This window comes from Heterodontus francisci, chromosome 27 (genome assembly GCF_036365525.1).
Source record: "Heterodontus francisci isolate sHetFra1 chromosome 27, sHetFra1.hap1, whole genome shotgun sequence".
NCBI classification, from domain to species: Eukaryota; Metazoa; Chordata; class Chondrichthyes; order Heterodontiformes; family Heterodontidae; genus Heterodontus; species Heterodontus francisci.
In genome coordinates, this window is record NC_090397.1 from 30899272 (window position 1) to 30915033 (window position 15762).

Genomic DNA, 15762 nt, shown 5'->3' on the forward strand with positions numbered 1-15762 from the left:
TTCTATTTTGTTCCACAGATAAACTCCAACTTTGAAATACTTTTTGTTGTAGTTATATTAAATTACAAAGCTAAAACCTCATCATGGCTTTTTGACTTATAACATTAATTTTGGGTCAAGATAGTCCATTTATTTAATTCACCTAAAAGGATTTTCAAGAAAGTAACCAAAAAACTAGTCCAAGTAAGGCCTTTTTTGGGAGGCAGATGATTATGATACAAATACAAGAGAAATTCTTTATTCAGTTCTGTTTGAAGTCAAAGCAATATTTATCCTTTTGCATCTAAAAATATGTAAGCCATTCATGGTTAATAACGTCTCCAGAGGTCCAGACCTCATTGTTATTCTATTGCTATCCTATTGGACATGACCATCTACTTTTTTTTTTATTCATTCATGGGTGTGGGCGTTGCTGGCTAGGCCAGCATTTATTGCCCATCCCTAACTGCCCTTGAGAAGGTGGTGGTGAGCTGCCTTCTTGAACTGCTGCAGTCCATTTGGGGTAGATACACCAACAGTGCTGTTAGGAAGTGAGTTCCAGGATTTTGACCCAGCAACAGTGAAGGAACAGCGATATAGGTCCAAGTCAGGATGGTGTTTGGCTTGGAGGGGAACTTGCAGATGGTGGTGTTCCATGCATCTGCTGCCCTTGTCCTTCTAGGTGGTAGAGGTCACGGGTTTGGAAGGTGCTATCTAAGGTTTTGCAGGGCATCAGGGCTAGTCAGATTACTGCTTCAGTACAGGTCAAATATAAATCAATGAATCAATTGTCATGTGTAAACCCGATAAGACTATTAGACAATTTTGCTGCATTTTCTTAAAAACGTAGCTAATATCTGGAAATACAACTCTAAAAAGTCACACCCTACCTCCTGTAAGGACTCCATTCCATTCTCCCAGTTTCTCCGTCTCCGACGCATCTGCTCTGATGATGCTACCTTCCATGACGGTGCTTCTGATATGACCTTTTTCCTCAACCGAGGATTTCCCCCCACTGTGGTTGACAGGGCCCTCAACCGTGTCCGACCCATTCCCCGCACCTCTACCCTCACCCCTTCCCCTCCCTCCCAGAACCGTGACAGGGTTCCCCTTGTCCTCACTTTTCATCCCACCAGCCTCCATATCCAAAGGATCATCCTCCGCCATTTTCACCACCTCCAGCGTGATGCCACTACCAGTCGCATCTTCCCCTCCCTTCCCCTGTCAGCATTCCGAAGGGATCGTTCCCTCCGCGACACCCTGGTCCACTCCTCCATTACCCCCACCACCTCGTCCCCGTTCCAGGGCACCTTCCCCTGCAATCGCAGGAGGTGTAATACCTGCCCATTTACCTCCTCTCTCCTCACTATCCCAGGCCCCAAACACTCCTTTCAGGTGAAGCAGCGATTTACTTGTACTTCTTTCAATGTAGTATACTGTATTCGCTGCTCACAGTGTGGTCTCCTCTACATTGGGGAGACCAAGCGCAGACTGGGTGACCGCTTTGCAGAACATCTCCGCTCAGTCCGCAAGCAGGACCCTGAGCTTCCGGTTGCTTGCCATTTCAACACTCCCCCCTGCTCTCATGCTCACATCTCTGTCCTGGGATTGCTGCAGTGTTCCAGTGAACATCAACGCAAGCTCGAGGAACAGCATCTCATCTACCGATTAGGTACACTACAGCCTGCCGGACTGAACATTGAGTTCAATAATTTCAGAGCATGACAGCCCCCCATTTTACTTTCATTTTTAGTTATTTTTTCTTCCTTTTGTTAACATTCCTTTTCACATTTTTTACATTTATTTCATTTCATCTTAGTTTGTTCAGTTTGCTTACCCACTGTTTTTTTCAGGTTGTTTTTCTTCAGGTTTGCACTTGCTGCTGTTCAATATTCAGTGTATTCACACCTAATCTGTACTAATGCTTTGTCTTTCAACACACCATTAACATATTGTTTGCCTTTTCTCCGTGACCTTTTGGTCAGCTATGTGGCCTGGTCCAATCTGCACCTTCTCCTTTGTTATCTCTTGCCCCACCCCCACCTCACTTGTTTATAATCTGTGACTTTTCTAATATTTGTCAGTTCCGAAGAAGGGTCACTGACCCGAAATGTTAACTCTGCTTCTCTTTCCACAGATGCTGCCAGACCTGCTGAGTGATTCCAGCATTTCTTGTTTGTTTCTAAAAAGTCATTACACTTTTTAAAGTAAAATTAAACTTTACAATTTTTTTCTACGTTTATTGTACTTTGTACATAACATGAGATTCGAATTTAAGATCAATGACATGCAGTGGGTATTACTGATGCTCTGAATATCATTCACGTTTTCATCTCATACTATCAAGAAAAAACTTAAACTCATGGCTTCACTTGGTAATGGTCAAGGATAAATAATTACCAATTGCCAAATCCAGTGTGTGCAGACCTCCTTTGCATCATCCATAATGAGATGTGACAAATGTACAAAATATTTCCAGTGTAACTAGGCAACTAGATTAAATTATTAATGAAATGATCATCAGTAAAATAATTACCATCTCCCAGACAAGATATCTAATTTTGTTGCAACAATGTAACTGTGGAAGAAATGAGAGCCACACTTGGTCACAATGTTTAAATTGCTTTAAAGAGCTTAATTTCAAAAGGAAAATAACAACATTTTAGCTAGAGATTTATTTTTGAAATACTTGCCATCAACAGGCAGCTTATATTTTTCCTCTCTAGGTTAGACCCATTGGAGCCTAAACTTTAGTTTTTTTTTAAACATTTTTCTCAGTTGTCAAACCAAATATTTATTGAACTTGGTTTAAAAAAATCCCTTTGCACAAAGAATTGGATAAATCCATTATGGTTAGCAAATCAAAACAAATGCATACACTGCAATTTTCTGTAGTAAAGAGAAGCAATGAGTCAAGCTGTCATTCGATGAATGCCGCCCACAATTACTTCATGCTGCCTTATCACTCTAAAAAGGCTAAATCTAAATGTGATCTCCAGAGACATAAGGCTGCAGCATGTTACTTTCATTAAGCATTTTCAGAAGCTTATCGATTTCTTAGTTGAGGGAACAAACAACCTGTGATTGGCTCACAAGCTCATCAATATTATATACTAAAACAGAAGCCGGTTTTATTTAAAGAATCAGCTTCAGAAACAGTCATGATACTCTTCATTGCATACTCTTAACAAAAGGATCAATCGTAAATGACCTAAATACAGAATGCTTTTGGTCTTCAGCAAAGGTAAGATTAATTTATTTTTCTATTGCATCTAGTAGCCAACGATGCACAATTTTTAAATGCTAACAGACAAACTGGTTTACATTAAATGTTAATGTTTCTAACAAATTTCAGTAATAAAATACTGAAAAATTATTTTCTGATTATTTTACTATCCATTATATAAATAAGCTCCAAGTAGTAAATTAAAAAGGATGCCGATACTTTTATCCATAATGTTAATAAAATGAACATTCCTAAAATACAAGTACAATCAAATGTTGCTTCCCAATACAACATTATGCCTGCAAGACAACTGCAATGAGCTTCGGAAACAAGTTGAAGGAGCTACAGTTGACTAACGCCAATTTTAACTGATCTTCAAATGGACAGACATTAAAGCAAGACTTTTTTTTTAATGCATTTTACATATCACATGGATGTTTTCCAGAAAAGAACCTCTACCTCAATTTTATTTGAATGGCATCATCTCTACGCAGCTGAAATGCGAAGCCATATTGTTATTTATATAAATGAATAGAGCTCAGAGTTAAATGCAAATCTACCCTCATTGGATCTGCCACATTAGCTTTGTCCATGTTACATAGTAAAGTAGCAATTCTGGCCCACGCTGTTAATGTTAAATTTTATCATTTAACATTACTACATATTTCTATTTCATTTTATCCTTCATATTTTCAACATTAAGCTTAGTGAATTACCTTTGAATATTGTGTAAACTAATTGTCAATGTCAAATTATTTTTAAACTCTGCATAATTTGCACAAGTGGCACAGTATTAAATAATTTACACTTACAAAATTATTTGTATTCAGATCTGCTGTAATTCATACACTATTTTACCATTTTATCCTTTGCGCATCCTGATTTCATAGCTTTTAAATTGCATTGTTATTCTACTAGAATTATACTTTTATTTTTAGAACTTGCTACTGTATTCCTGCATTTCCTCCCTCCGAACTTACCTCACTATATCCACAGTATCTTCCTCAGTCAGGACAGTATTTTTAACAATGTTGAGATTTTGCAATGTATTCATGTCTCTCCTAAATGACATTATGGTAGGTACACTTGAGTGGTGAGGTTTCTTCTACAGCTAGTTCCCCTTCCTTTCCAAGGACATCTGGCCAAGACTGGCAAACCAGTTTCTTGGCAGCCCCAAGTATAAAGCTCAAGGAAAACCACGATTCAAATTCTTTGAACTGCTGCTTGCTAATTAAAGAGTTTAAACACTCTGGTGTTACAGCTACCTAGTCAGCAAGATAACGTACAGGTCCAACATAATTATACTGAATGGAAATCAAACAAAATTTTTTCCCCCATAAAAAAAAATACACAATCCTTAATCCTGTTAAACAATTCACAAACTTATCTTTTTAAAGTTTAAACTGTTTTCAAAATAAAATAGTCAACGTGTAAAAATGTCATCTAGTAATGGGACATTATATTAGCATGGATTCAACAATCTCTAGTCTGAAAATGTCCACAAGAAATATTAACTGGCAACCTTTGCTGCATCATGTACACAGAACATTATCTGACCAAGTTTGTTTTTTCCTCATTTTTGTAGGAAACATGGAAATTAAACTACTCAGAAGGACTCAATACTAATGAATACACCTAATGACTGCAGCAAAAACTCAAAAATTCCATCACTGATGTCATTCATGTACTACTAATTGCTGTGTGCAAAGTGAATTTCAATATAAAGAACAGCAGCAGAAGTGGGGTCGAATAAATGGCCCAGATTATTTGAAATGATATGGGACATTCTGATGTTAAAGAAGAAACCTAATACAATTTGCAAGTGTTTATCATCTGGTGAGACATTGAAAAGGCATTAAGAATATCAAATACTTTTCTGCTCCTCACTTCTGTTTTATTAAATGTTATAGGAAGCCCCTTGAGGAAATATTTAAAAAATGGAAACAACAGAGAAATGAGAACAGAATCTAGAAAACAGTAATTCAAACAGCTTAATTCCCTGTAACCCAGTCTAGATTTTGTACTACATAAAACTAATTTTGCATCCTAATTATGCAAACTACTTTCAGATGTCATCAGAGAGGAAGAACATTCATACTAAGCAACTGAAGAAAGTCAAAAGGAGTGCAACAGCTGTTATTACTAGAAGTATATAGTTTGTATTTAATACAAAGCATAGTTTAGAACTTTGTTAATAGTGAACATTACCTGAAAGAAAACAAACTAAAAAAAAGATGCTGGAATATGACAGATATGGAAAAGGCACACAACATCCGTGGTGAAAACTCAATTTATATTTCTTCAATGGCTGAAGCACAAATATGTTGGCATTTATGCTATTAACTGCAAAAGTGACCAGAACAGCTTTTCAAAACTTAAATTAAGAGTCTCAAAGTTAAATGGTTACAACGTATGGAATACAAACAGTTGTGCTTTGGATCTAAAATCAGATATCATATTACAACAGCGATGCCAAATGAAGTATTATATTTTAATTTCATGACATTACTTATCAAATCGACTTGAATATGGTAGTTGCTTTAGAAGCTACAGAAAATTCTAGAGAAAAGGTAAGCCACAAAAGGAACAATTTGCTATTAAAAATATACTGCAAAGAAAATTAAATTTGAAATATATTTCCACATTAGATAACCTTTGTACTGTTTCCTTTGGATATGTGCCAAAATAATCCTGAAAGTTAAAAAGCAACATCAGATATCCAACTGTACAACATTTGCGCTCTTTCTGGAATAGATATCCTCCAGAGATCTGTCCCCAGAACATAGAACAGTACTAAGAGAATACGTGAAAATGTACATTGCTCCACTAGACACAATTTTGTTCATGATTAACTTTCATCTATCGTGCACCTAAGGTGCTGAAAGCTGCGGGGCTATGGACCAGGTGCTGGAAGGTGGGATTAGATTGGGTGGATAGTCTATACCGCCGGCACGGACGTGATGGGCTGAATGACCTCATTCTGTGCTGCATTTTGTTCTATGTTCTATCTGTTCTAAAGTATTTAGCCATCTATTTATGGTGCAGACATGATACAGTTCAGGAGTTCACACAGGAAATCACTTTCATACAATGTTATTTCAAGGTCAAATGCATCAAATATAAGTTGTATCTGAAGTTTAAAAGAGTTAATTAATTTTTCAGAAATTTGATGGGACTACTAATTCCAGCAAGGTTTATTAGTTCAGGCAGTTGTGTTTCACAGCATTCAGATTGTGCTGAAGGACACATCAAAATATTCATGTTAGTTCTAGGCTATTTTCTGTTCTATAGGCAATCCACTCAAGTGCCAGCTGTAGATTCCCAATGTAGCACTGATTCGCCCCAACAAATATACCTCAGCAAATTGGCACTATCCTCTCCTACTCTCAACCTCGATGCATGAAAGAGCAAAGGAATGCTGCTGGAAGGGAGGGCTATTCCAACCTCCCTTGCACTCAAAGTAATCCAACACCTAAAAGTGATAAAATATGCCAACTTCCAAACAACAACCACTTCTAATTATGTCGTGCCTTTAATGTAGTAAATTGTCCCAAGGGAATTTACAGGAGCATTATCAAACAAAACTTGGCACCAAGCCACATAAGGAGATATTAGGACTAATGACCAGAAGCTTGGTCAAAGAGGTAAGTTTGAAGGAGCATCTTAAAAGAGGAGAGAGAGAGGAGCAGAGAGGTTTAGGGAGAGAATTCCAGAGCTTCAGGCCTTGGCAGCTAAAAGCACAGCCATCAACATTGGGGTGATTAAAATGCTTGAGAATTGGCACAGAACTGGTATCTTGGAGAGTTGTGGGGCTGGAGGAGATCGGAGATAGGGAGGGGCAAGGCCATGGAGGGATTTGAAAACAAAATGAACATACACAAAAGATTGAGATAGTTTAACTCCCAGAAACATTGCAGATTTTTCTGGCAGCAGAAATGAGGCTAGCTAGGAGGAGAAACTTAAAAACACTTGGGGCAAGAGGAGCAAATTTAAGTGACGCTGAAATCGGAGGAATATATATTTGTTTGGAGGGAACATAAAAAGGCATGCATGTTAATCACAAAACGTGGAGCAAAGGAGATTAGAATTCCAGATCAGAGCTATGGAGTTGAATGGAAAGAAAAAACGTTGGCCCAGATTTTGCAGTTGTAACAACGGCAAAATTGTCAGTGTTCGCCGTCATTCCAAGTGTGAAACTGACAGCAACTCTGGCATGCGCACATGCACAATTAAACACAAAAATCCAGAAGTTGCTGTCAATGATTCCCTGCTCCTCCACAGGTGGTGCTGTTAAAGTCCCTGTAGACAGCAACCTTTTAGAAATCACTGAACTGATCAGAATTTCCTCTTTATGCTGTAATATCATTGTTTAAAAAAAGCAAAAAATTATACCTTGTTAATGAGATGCAACTAGGTTATTAACAGCATACAAAGTCATCAGCATTGAAGAACCTCACTGACCTGGAAAACTAATTTTATATTGGTGAAATGTCGAATTATTCCATTACGATAAAAAATTACATAGTTTTAACATAAAAATATTGTGTTTTAAAGTTTATGATATTTCAGCTTCGAATGTGTATGTCCCAATCTTTACTTCACTCTAAATTTTATAAAAAGTAATGTATGATCAGTACATTTTACTTCCTCGTTTGTTCTCAGAGAATTTGTCAATGTGATTGGCTGCTTACCCGGCTGGATGAAATCATTTTAGCTGGATATCTTAAGATTCCCTCAACCTGGTGCCAGATTCAATTAACATGAGAAAAGTGGAAAGCCACACCACAGAGATCGCTAGATCTTTGTGGGCATCATTTTTCGAGGGCAGTGACTAGCCCCGTCACTTCGTCGCTGACTGCAAAAATCAGACCACTGAATAGACACATTGTGTCTTGTTTTTCCCAAGCCATATCCCACCTTTTCTTTCAATATTAACTTATGAATACATATCATACATAAAAGGAGCAACAGGAGGAGATTGGATTAGAACTAAGGGATTTAATTAGGAAAATTAAAAATAGATGGTGTACACTTATTCATTCACACAAACCATGCAGCCACACACAAAACTTTGTAAGCACTTGTCTGAGACTATTTTTCACACCAAGCTAAATAGCACTTTTTGCCTCTTTGCCTTGATTAACTGTTAATATATACCTGTGCCCAATTCAAATGTTAAGCTTTAGCAATACTTAGTGTAGAAAATATTGAGTTAATACAAGCAAATCACAATGTTAATTTCTTTCCCATTCTTCCAGTATAATTACAAGATCCTTTCAGTGAAAAGGTAATAAGTATTCCTGATTAATGAGCAGCACTGCATCTTCCAACCTATATGTTGCTATCGAGATCTGGTCAGTAGAGGGCAGCAATACAACACCCTTAAACATTATTACCACAATTTTAAAATATTTGCTATATTTCCCACAGTTGCTTATATAAATTTATTTAGTTCCAGTAGGTGCTACTGGGTGGCAATAAAGGGCAGGATCCCTCATCAATTTTTCTTCTTTCCAACCCAGTGACTAAACATGGTCACCACTACAGAGATCAACTAACCTAGGACCCAGCAGGTTTGCATGGCTCAGGGAATCTAAGGTGGTGCATTTAACCACTTAGGCATCAAAAGAGTTGTCTAGAGGACCATTTTACAATGAAAAAATTAGCCATGTTTAAATAAATGTTTTAAGAATCTGTATCTTGTAAATTTAACCAGATACGTAAAGTTAGAAATGGACAGTGCAAATTCCCCTTCCAGAGGAAACGTGTAATATCAAGTGTTCATACTAAAGGAGTACTCAATTTAAATCACAAAAATGACAAGTGTGCACTCCATGGAAAATGACACGAACAGTATCTTTCCCATTTAAGAAACCAATCACGTATCAGAGCTAGGAAACTTTAGGATTGCTCACATTTACATCTGGAACCTTACTAAAATAATGCACTTGATTCACTGATTTGTATGTTAATCAAAAGAGCACCCTAAAATATTAAACAAATATTTTTTTCATGTTTCTATAAAAGCCGGAACTAAAACTTAACATTTGAATTGGGCGCAGGTATATATTAACACAGTTAATCAAGGCAAAGAAGCAAAAAGTGCTGTTTGGTTTGGTGTGAAAAATAGTCTCAGACAAGTGCTTACAAAGTTTTGTGTGTGAATGAATAAATGTACACAATCATCTATTTTTAATTTTCCTAATTAAATTGAACAGCTGAAATGCTATCTACAGCGAGTTGTTAAACAGTCCAGACAGAATATCATACAACAACTTGTATTCATAGCATGCCTTCAACATAATACAATATCCCAAGGCGCTTACATGCTTATATAAAAGAGCAAAATGCTGCAGATGCTGAAACTCTGAAATGAGAACAGAAAATGCCGGAAATACTCAGTAGGTCTGCCAGCATTTGTGGAGAGAGAAACAGAGTTAATACTTCAGGTCTGTGACCTTTCTTCATCTTCTGATGAAAGGTCAGACTTGAAGCATTAACTGTTTCTCTTTCCACAGATGCTGGGAGATCTGAATACTTCCAGCACTTTCTGCACATACATGCTTTCCCTGCTATTGCATTCAGAATGTACATTCTAATTGGAGGAGAGTTGTTCAGACATTAAGCATAATTTAGCAATGAGTGTCATTTTTTTCCCTTGCAGAGCTCTTCACCTTGAATTCACAACTCTTAAATTTTCATTACAATGCAATGGTAGAGGGTAGGCAAAAGTTAGAGAAATGCTTACCCAGTGCTGACAAATTGCATTTTACCGAATATTTATTTTTGAGGGAGGAGAGGAAGTCCATCTCTAAATGTGTAATATGACCTGTATAACGGCTATAATTATTCATATAAATTATTGCACGTAAATTTCAATCATGGTATCTTACAGATATGAGTTTTGCATTATAAGTAAATTTAATGGATATGTTTTGAAAATAATTGACTTTAGATATTCATCATTGTGTATATATCTAAAGTATATGTGATTATTAAATTGTACAGATTATGAATTCCTTAGGTAATTCCATCAGAAACAAACCTCTGCTTTAAACCTAAGCCGCCCTCTTAAATTCATCAAGTTTTAGATCAAGTGATCTGGAGCTAGATATCAAGTATTATTGGTCATCTCTCTCCAATTTAAAAGCCATACCATCACAGCAGAAACACTCAAATTGCATGATTCTGAACCAAAGATGAGAAAATTGCATGTATATGGTCAAAAAGAAAGTGGAAGAAAGATTTTTGTAGTCATGCTTCATAGCAGTATTAAAAAAATAGAATTTAATGCTCTTGTTTACATTTTTAGGATTGATCAACATCATCACCTACAAAGAATGCATCTTTATCCTATTTAACAACTCATCATGCAGTCAGACATCAATTTGACAGTTCGAGATGAGATCCATAATATCAACGGTAATGCATATTGGACTCATCCCTACCCAGCAAGTTTTCAGGCATCCCTTACTGGACTTTTCATACTAGAAATTGTGTTAGGACTCAGCAGCAACTTAACAGTATTGGCACTTTACTGTATGAAGTCAAACCTGATTAATTCAGTTAGTAATATTATCACTATGAACTTGCACATACTGGATGCCGTTATATGTGTTGGATGCATTCCCCTTACCATAACTGTCACTCTTGTTTCACTGGAGAGCAAAACAGCTTTAATTTGCAATTTTCATGAAGCCTGTATTTCTTTTGCGAGTGTAGCAACTGCAGTAAATATTCTTGCAATCACACTGGATCGATATGACATTTCAGTTAAGCCAGCCAATCGGATTTTGACTATGGGAAGAGCAATAATGTTACTAACATCACTGTGGATTGTGTCCTTTTCCGCATTTACAATTCCTTTCATTGAAGTCAGTTTTGTTGGTCTACAAGGCAATGAAAATACCTGGCAAAATAATACACTCTTATGCATTGGTGTAAATGAATACCACCAAGAATTGGGAATATATTATCACATACTAATTCAGATTCCCATCTTTCTTTTCACTGCTATTGTAATGTTGATAACCTACTGCAAAATAGTTCAAGCCTTGAACATCAGAATAGGCTCGCGATTTTCAACTAGGCAGAAAAAAGCAAAGGAAAAAAAGACTATACCACTAACCATACAACATGAGAATACTGATCAATCAGATAGTAACAGAGGACACAATGTAACACTAGGAGTAAGAACTTCGGTCTCTGTAATAATTGCCCTAAGAAGAGTCGTTAAGCGCCATCGTGAAAAGCGGGAACGACAAAAAAGGGTTTTCCGAATGTCCCTTTTAATTATTTCAACATTTCTCATTTGCTGGACACCTATATCAATTTTAAATACTGTTATAATATATAACGGTCTAAATGGTGTAATGGTAAAATTAAGACTGTGCTTTCTAATCATGGCTTATGGAACAACCATATTCCATCCTCTACTATATGCATTTGCAAGGCAGAAATTCCAAAAGGTCCTCAAAAAGAAAATGAAAAAGAAAGCGGTCTCAACTGTTGAGACTGCTCCCAACCCTAACAATCCAGGAATCCACGATTCCTGGCTAGATCCCAAAAGAAACAAAAAAGATAATTTTCAATAAAAAATAAATTTAGATAAAAATGCCTGCATCAGAGATTGAAAGCAACTAATATGTATCAACAGCTCATCAGATACTGAGAAGAAAGTAAGTTGCAGTTATTGTAAAACCCATAAATAAGAATTTTACATGAATGTGTACAGACTATACTGACCCAAAGTACCAAGTCCATTAGAAAACAAAAACTATCTGCTGCAGATGCAAATATGTTATCTGACTATAATAAATGTTGAGACAGTCAGCTTTACTCATTATTCCAGTTAACAAAAACGATTTGCCCTGTCTATCTAAAATAGGCTCACACCATTATAAATTAAACCATTTTAGACTGTATTCTTTCATTTCAAAAACAATGTACAATCTTCCTTGAAAACTGCAATTGTAAATAATGTAGAAGTACTGCAAGCACAATGGTTCAAAGCCAAGTGTAGAGCGAAAGAAAAAATTGGAAAGAAACACCTTAAAAAGTAATGTCCTGACTGAGATTCAGCTTAACAGTTTTATTTGCAATGGTTCAATTAGCAAATATTCTTGCCTCTCAATTAGAAGTTTATGGGGTCAAGTCCCATTTACAGCAATACTGAGGGAGGTGCCATTAAACAAAGCTCCGATTTACCTGTTTTAGTAAATCAGATAATGTTAAAGATCGCATCCTACTGTTCAAAGGGCAAAAAGAGTTCTTTAGTATTCTGGCTTTCATTACTTCATCAACCAAGACTGCAAAGCAGCTAGACTAGTCATTCCTCTCTGTGCTGTTTGCGGGATATTAATGTAAGCAAAATGACAGCCATGTTTCCCTGCATAGTCATCACTGCACTTCAAAGGAACCCATTGCATATGAAGGGCCGAGACATTCCTGAAATACGACATGACTGAGATTAGTACTAAAAAAGTGAATTGAATGATGGAAAAGAATTCCAGAGTTGATTATTCATTGAATTTAAAAACTGCCTTGCTGGGTATATCAAAGCTACTACTCTGAGGAATGTTCAATTATAAAAGTTAGTATGTGTAAATTTATACAGTAATATATAATATACAATACTCTCTAGCAGATCGCCCATAACTCACTCCTGGTGAGTTAGAGAATTCACTGTTTTAGAAAGATAGACTTGTTTATGCTGTGTAATGCATAATTCATTAGCAGAGCCATGGATTTAAAGTCCGTGAATAAGTCAAATTCTGTCCTTAATACATGGTAGGCTGAGATTTGTACCAGTGCTTGGGGAATTGAATTCTACGATTGTCCATGTTTTTGTGGCAAAAGTAAATGAATTACTTTTGATTATTATTTTATGTTGTTTAATCCACAAAGAACACAATACACAGGAAAACGGTAGGCAACATTTTACAGCAAACTGAAAGCACCTACACATTGTACAGTCAGGAAATACAGTACTAAATCACATTTCATGCTGAAAATCAGCTTTATGCTATGAACTGAGCGAGTGGCCTGGGAGTGCGTCAGGGCTGCCTTCCTGTCAGGAATAAGTTATCTGGGCTAACAAAAAGAATTGCTTTGGGAGGCACAGATAAGAATGGGCCTGAATATGCTGGAGGAGCCTGATGGTTGGAAATATGTCACAGCAGGTCAGTTGGGCAGAGAATAGGTCACAGTAAATCACAATGGGACATAGATAGAGGTTAAGTTTCAAGGGTGAAACTAATAGTTCTTGGCCAGTTTTATGCATTTGTTTAAAATTTATAATTAAGAGACAGAAAAATATGAAAAGAGTGGGCATCATAAAGCATATGGACAGGAAATGCATGCAATTATACCACTTTTAACATAAGACAGATGCATTATAAAGTCTGATGATAAATGTTATATGACGTAATGCATAACTAGTTATCGTGCTCCTGATGTGGAGCTGTTGTCTCTTTAAGGCCACAAAATCTAATTATGTTCACTAAGTCTAGCCTCAGGCAGACTCTAATTGCTTGGTGATGCAACTGTGTGGATGAGATCAGAGATCAATTAATTGCCTACAAGCTGAAAGTCAGAACCCAGGATGGAATCTCTGTCTTTTTCTTTTTATAAAGATTGTACAGAAAATTGTCTGCATGCTCCCAATGATATCTTTTTAAAACGGATAGTTGAAGGAATTTATTTATGAGCTAATCAGCTGCAAAAAAGTGCCTAGAATAAGTTCACCTATAACTGTGATAAAGAAGTGCAATGTGATGGACATACCGACTTAGTTTTTAAACTTTTTGTGAAAAAATAGTGAACATCACCTGGAATGATCATACAGGTGTAGCAATCAAATTGTACATTACAAACTGATATGGAATGAAGCCTGCGCTTTTTAAACCATTTGGGGTGATTAGTACAAACCAGAGCGCTAATCATTCTCCAGGACTGCTTATTGTGCTTCCACAATGGAGAATGTCACAAGTGATCAACGTACAATTTCATTAAACAAAGCAGCAAACTTTAAAGTGGCACTTACTCACCATGGCAACTGAGCCATGTTCTTTTTATACATTTTGCAGAAAAATGCAAATTTTGCAAGAATTAGCAATAATGCCTCAAATCAGTCAGGAGACAGATTACAGGTGTTTTACATGGGTAAAGCGTTGCATGAAGTCAATTTAAAAAAAAATCTTCCCAGCAGCCAGCTTTAACAAATCTAGTAGCTGACTGTAGAGTTGCTGCTGGCAAAGCCCATCCACTGCAAGCTATTGGCTCTCACACACCATTTAAACTCTAAATAAAAGCAACTTTTACTCTTTAGGTGAAGTTCCCAAATGCAACCTTAGCAAGGGGATGGCAGTGGCATAGTGGTAATGTCACTGGACGAGTAATCCAGAGTCCTAGACTAACTACAATCAGTGCTTCTCCATTTGAATTCAATTAATAAATCTAAAAGCTATGTCTAATGTCTGTTGTAAAAACCCATCTAGCTCACTAATGCCCTTTAGGGAAGGAAATCTACCGTCCTTACCTGGTCTGGCTTACACGTAACTCCTGACCCACAGCAACGTGGTTGACTATTATAAAAGCAAAATACTGCGGATGCTGGAAATCTGAAATGCTGGAACCACTCAGGTCTGGCAGCATCTGTGGAAAGAGACTATTAAATGGGCTAGCAAGGCACTCAGCTGTATCAAACTGCTACAAAGTCTAAGAAAAGGAATGAAACTGGACGGACCATCAAGCTAGCACGGGAAATGACAACAGCAAACGCAGCCCTGTCAACCATGCAAAGTCCTCTTTACCAACATCTGGGGGCTTGTGCCAAAATTGGGAGAGCAGTCCCACAGACTAGTCAAGCAACAGCCTGAAATAGTCACACTCGTAGAATCATACTTTACAGACAATGCCCCAGACACCACCACCCCCCCTGGGTATGTGCTGTCCGACTGGCAGGACAGACCCACCAGAGGTGGCAGCAAAGTAGCACACAGTTGGGAGGAAATTGCCCTGGGAGTCCTCAACATTGGCTCCAGTCTCATGGCATCAGGTCAATCATGGGCAAGGATCATCACCTCGGCTGACGAATCAGTGTGTCTCCATGTTGAACTCCAATTGGAAGCAGCACTGATGGTAGCAAAGGCACGAAATGTACTCTGGGTGGGGATTTTAACGTCCATCACAAAGAGTGGCTCAGCAATACCACGACTGACCGAGCTGGGTCTGCAGCAGGTGGTGAGGAAACCAACGAGAAGGAAAAACCTACTTGACCTTGCCCTCACCAACCTATTGCAGATGCATCTGTCCATGACAGTACTGGTAGGAGTGACCACCGTACAGTCCTCGTGCAGATGAAGTCTCATTTTCACATTGAGAATATCCACCAGCGTGTTGTGTGGCACTACCACCATGCTAAGTGGGATAGATTTTGAACAGATCTAGCAACTCAAAACTGGGCATCCAAGAGGCACCGCAGGCAATAAGCAGCAGCAGAATTGTATTCAAGTACAATCTGTAACGTCGTAGCCCGGCATATCCCTCACTCTACC

The 15762-nt window shown here is 37.5% G+C and overlaps 2 protein-coding genes across 3 annotated transcripts in view; one reads left to right on the plus strand and one right to left on the minus strand.

The window, feature by feature from the left end:
- Positions 1-15762, minus strand: part of cog5 (component of oligomeric golgi complex 5) — a 204208-nt gene that overhangs the window by 130945 nt on the left and 57501 nt on the right. The gene's annotated exons all lie outside the window — the stretch shown is intronic.
- Positions 10546-11799, plus strand: gpr22a (G protein-coupled receptor 22a). The gene is given in 1 exon segment (XM_068059204.1): positions 10546-11799. A coding segment is annotated over 1 exon segment (1254 nt).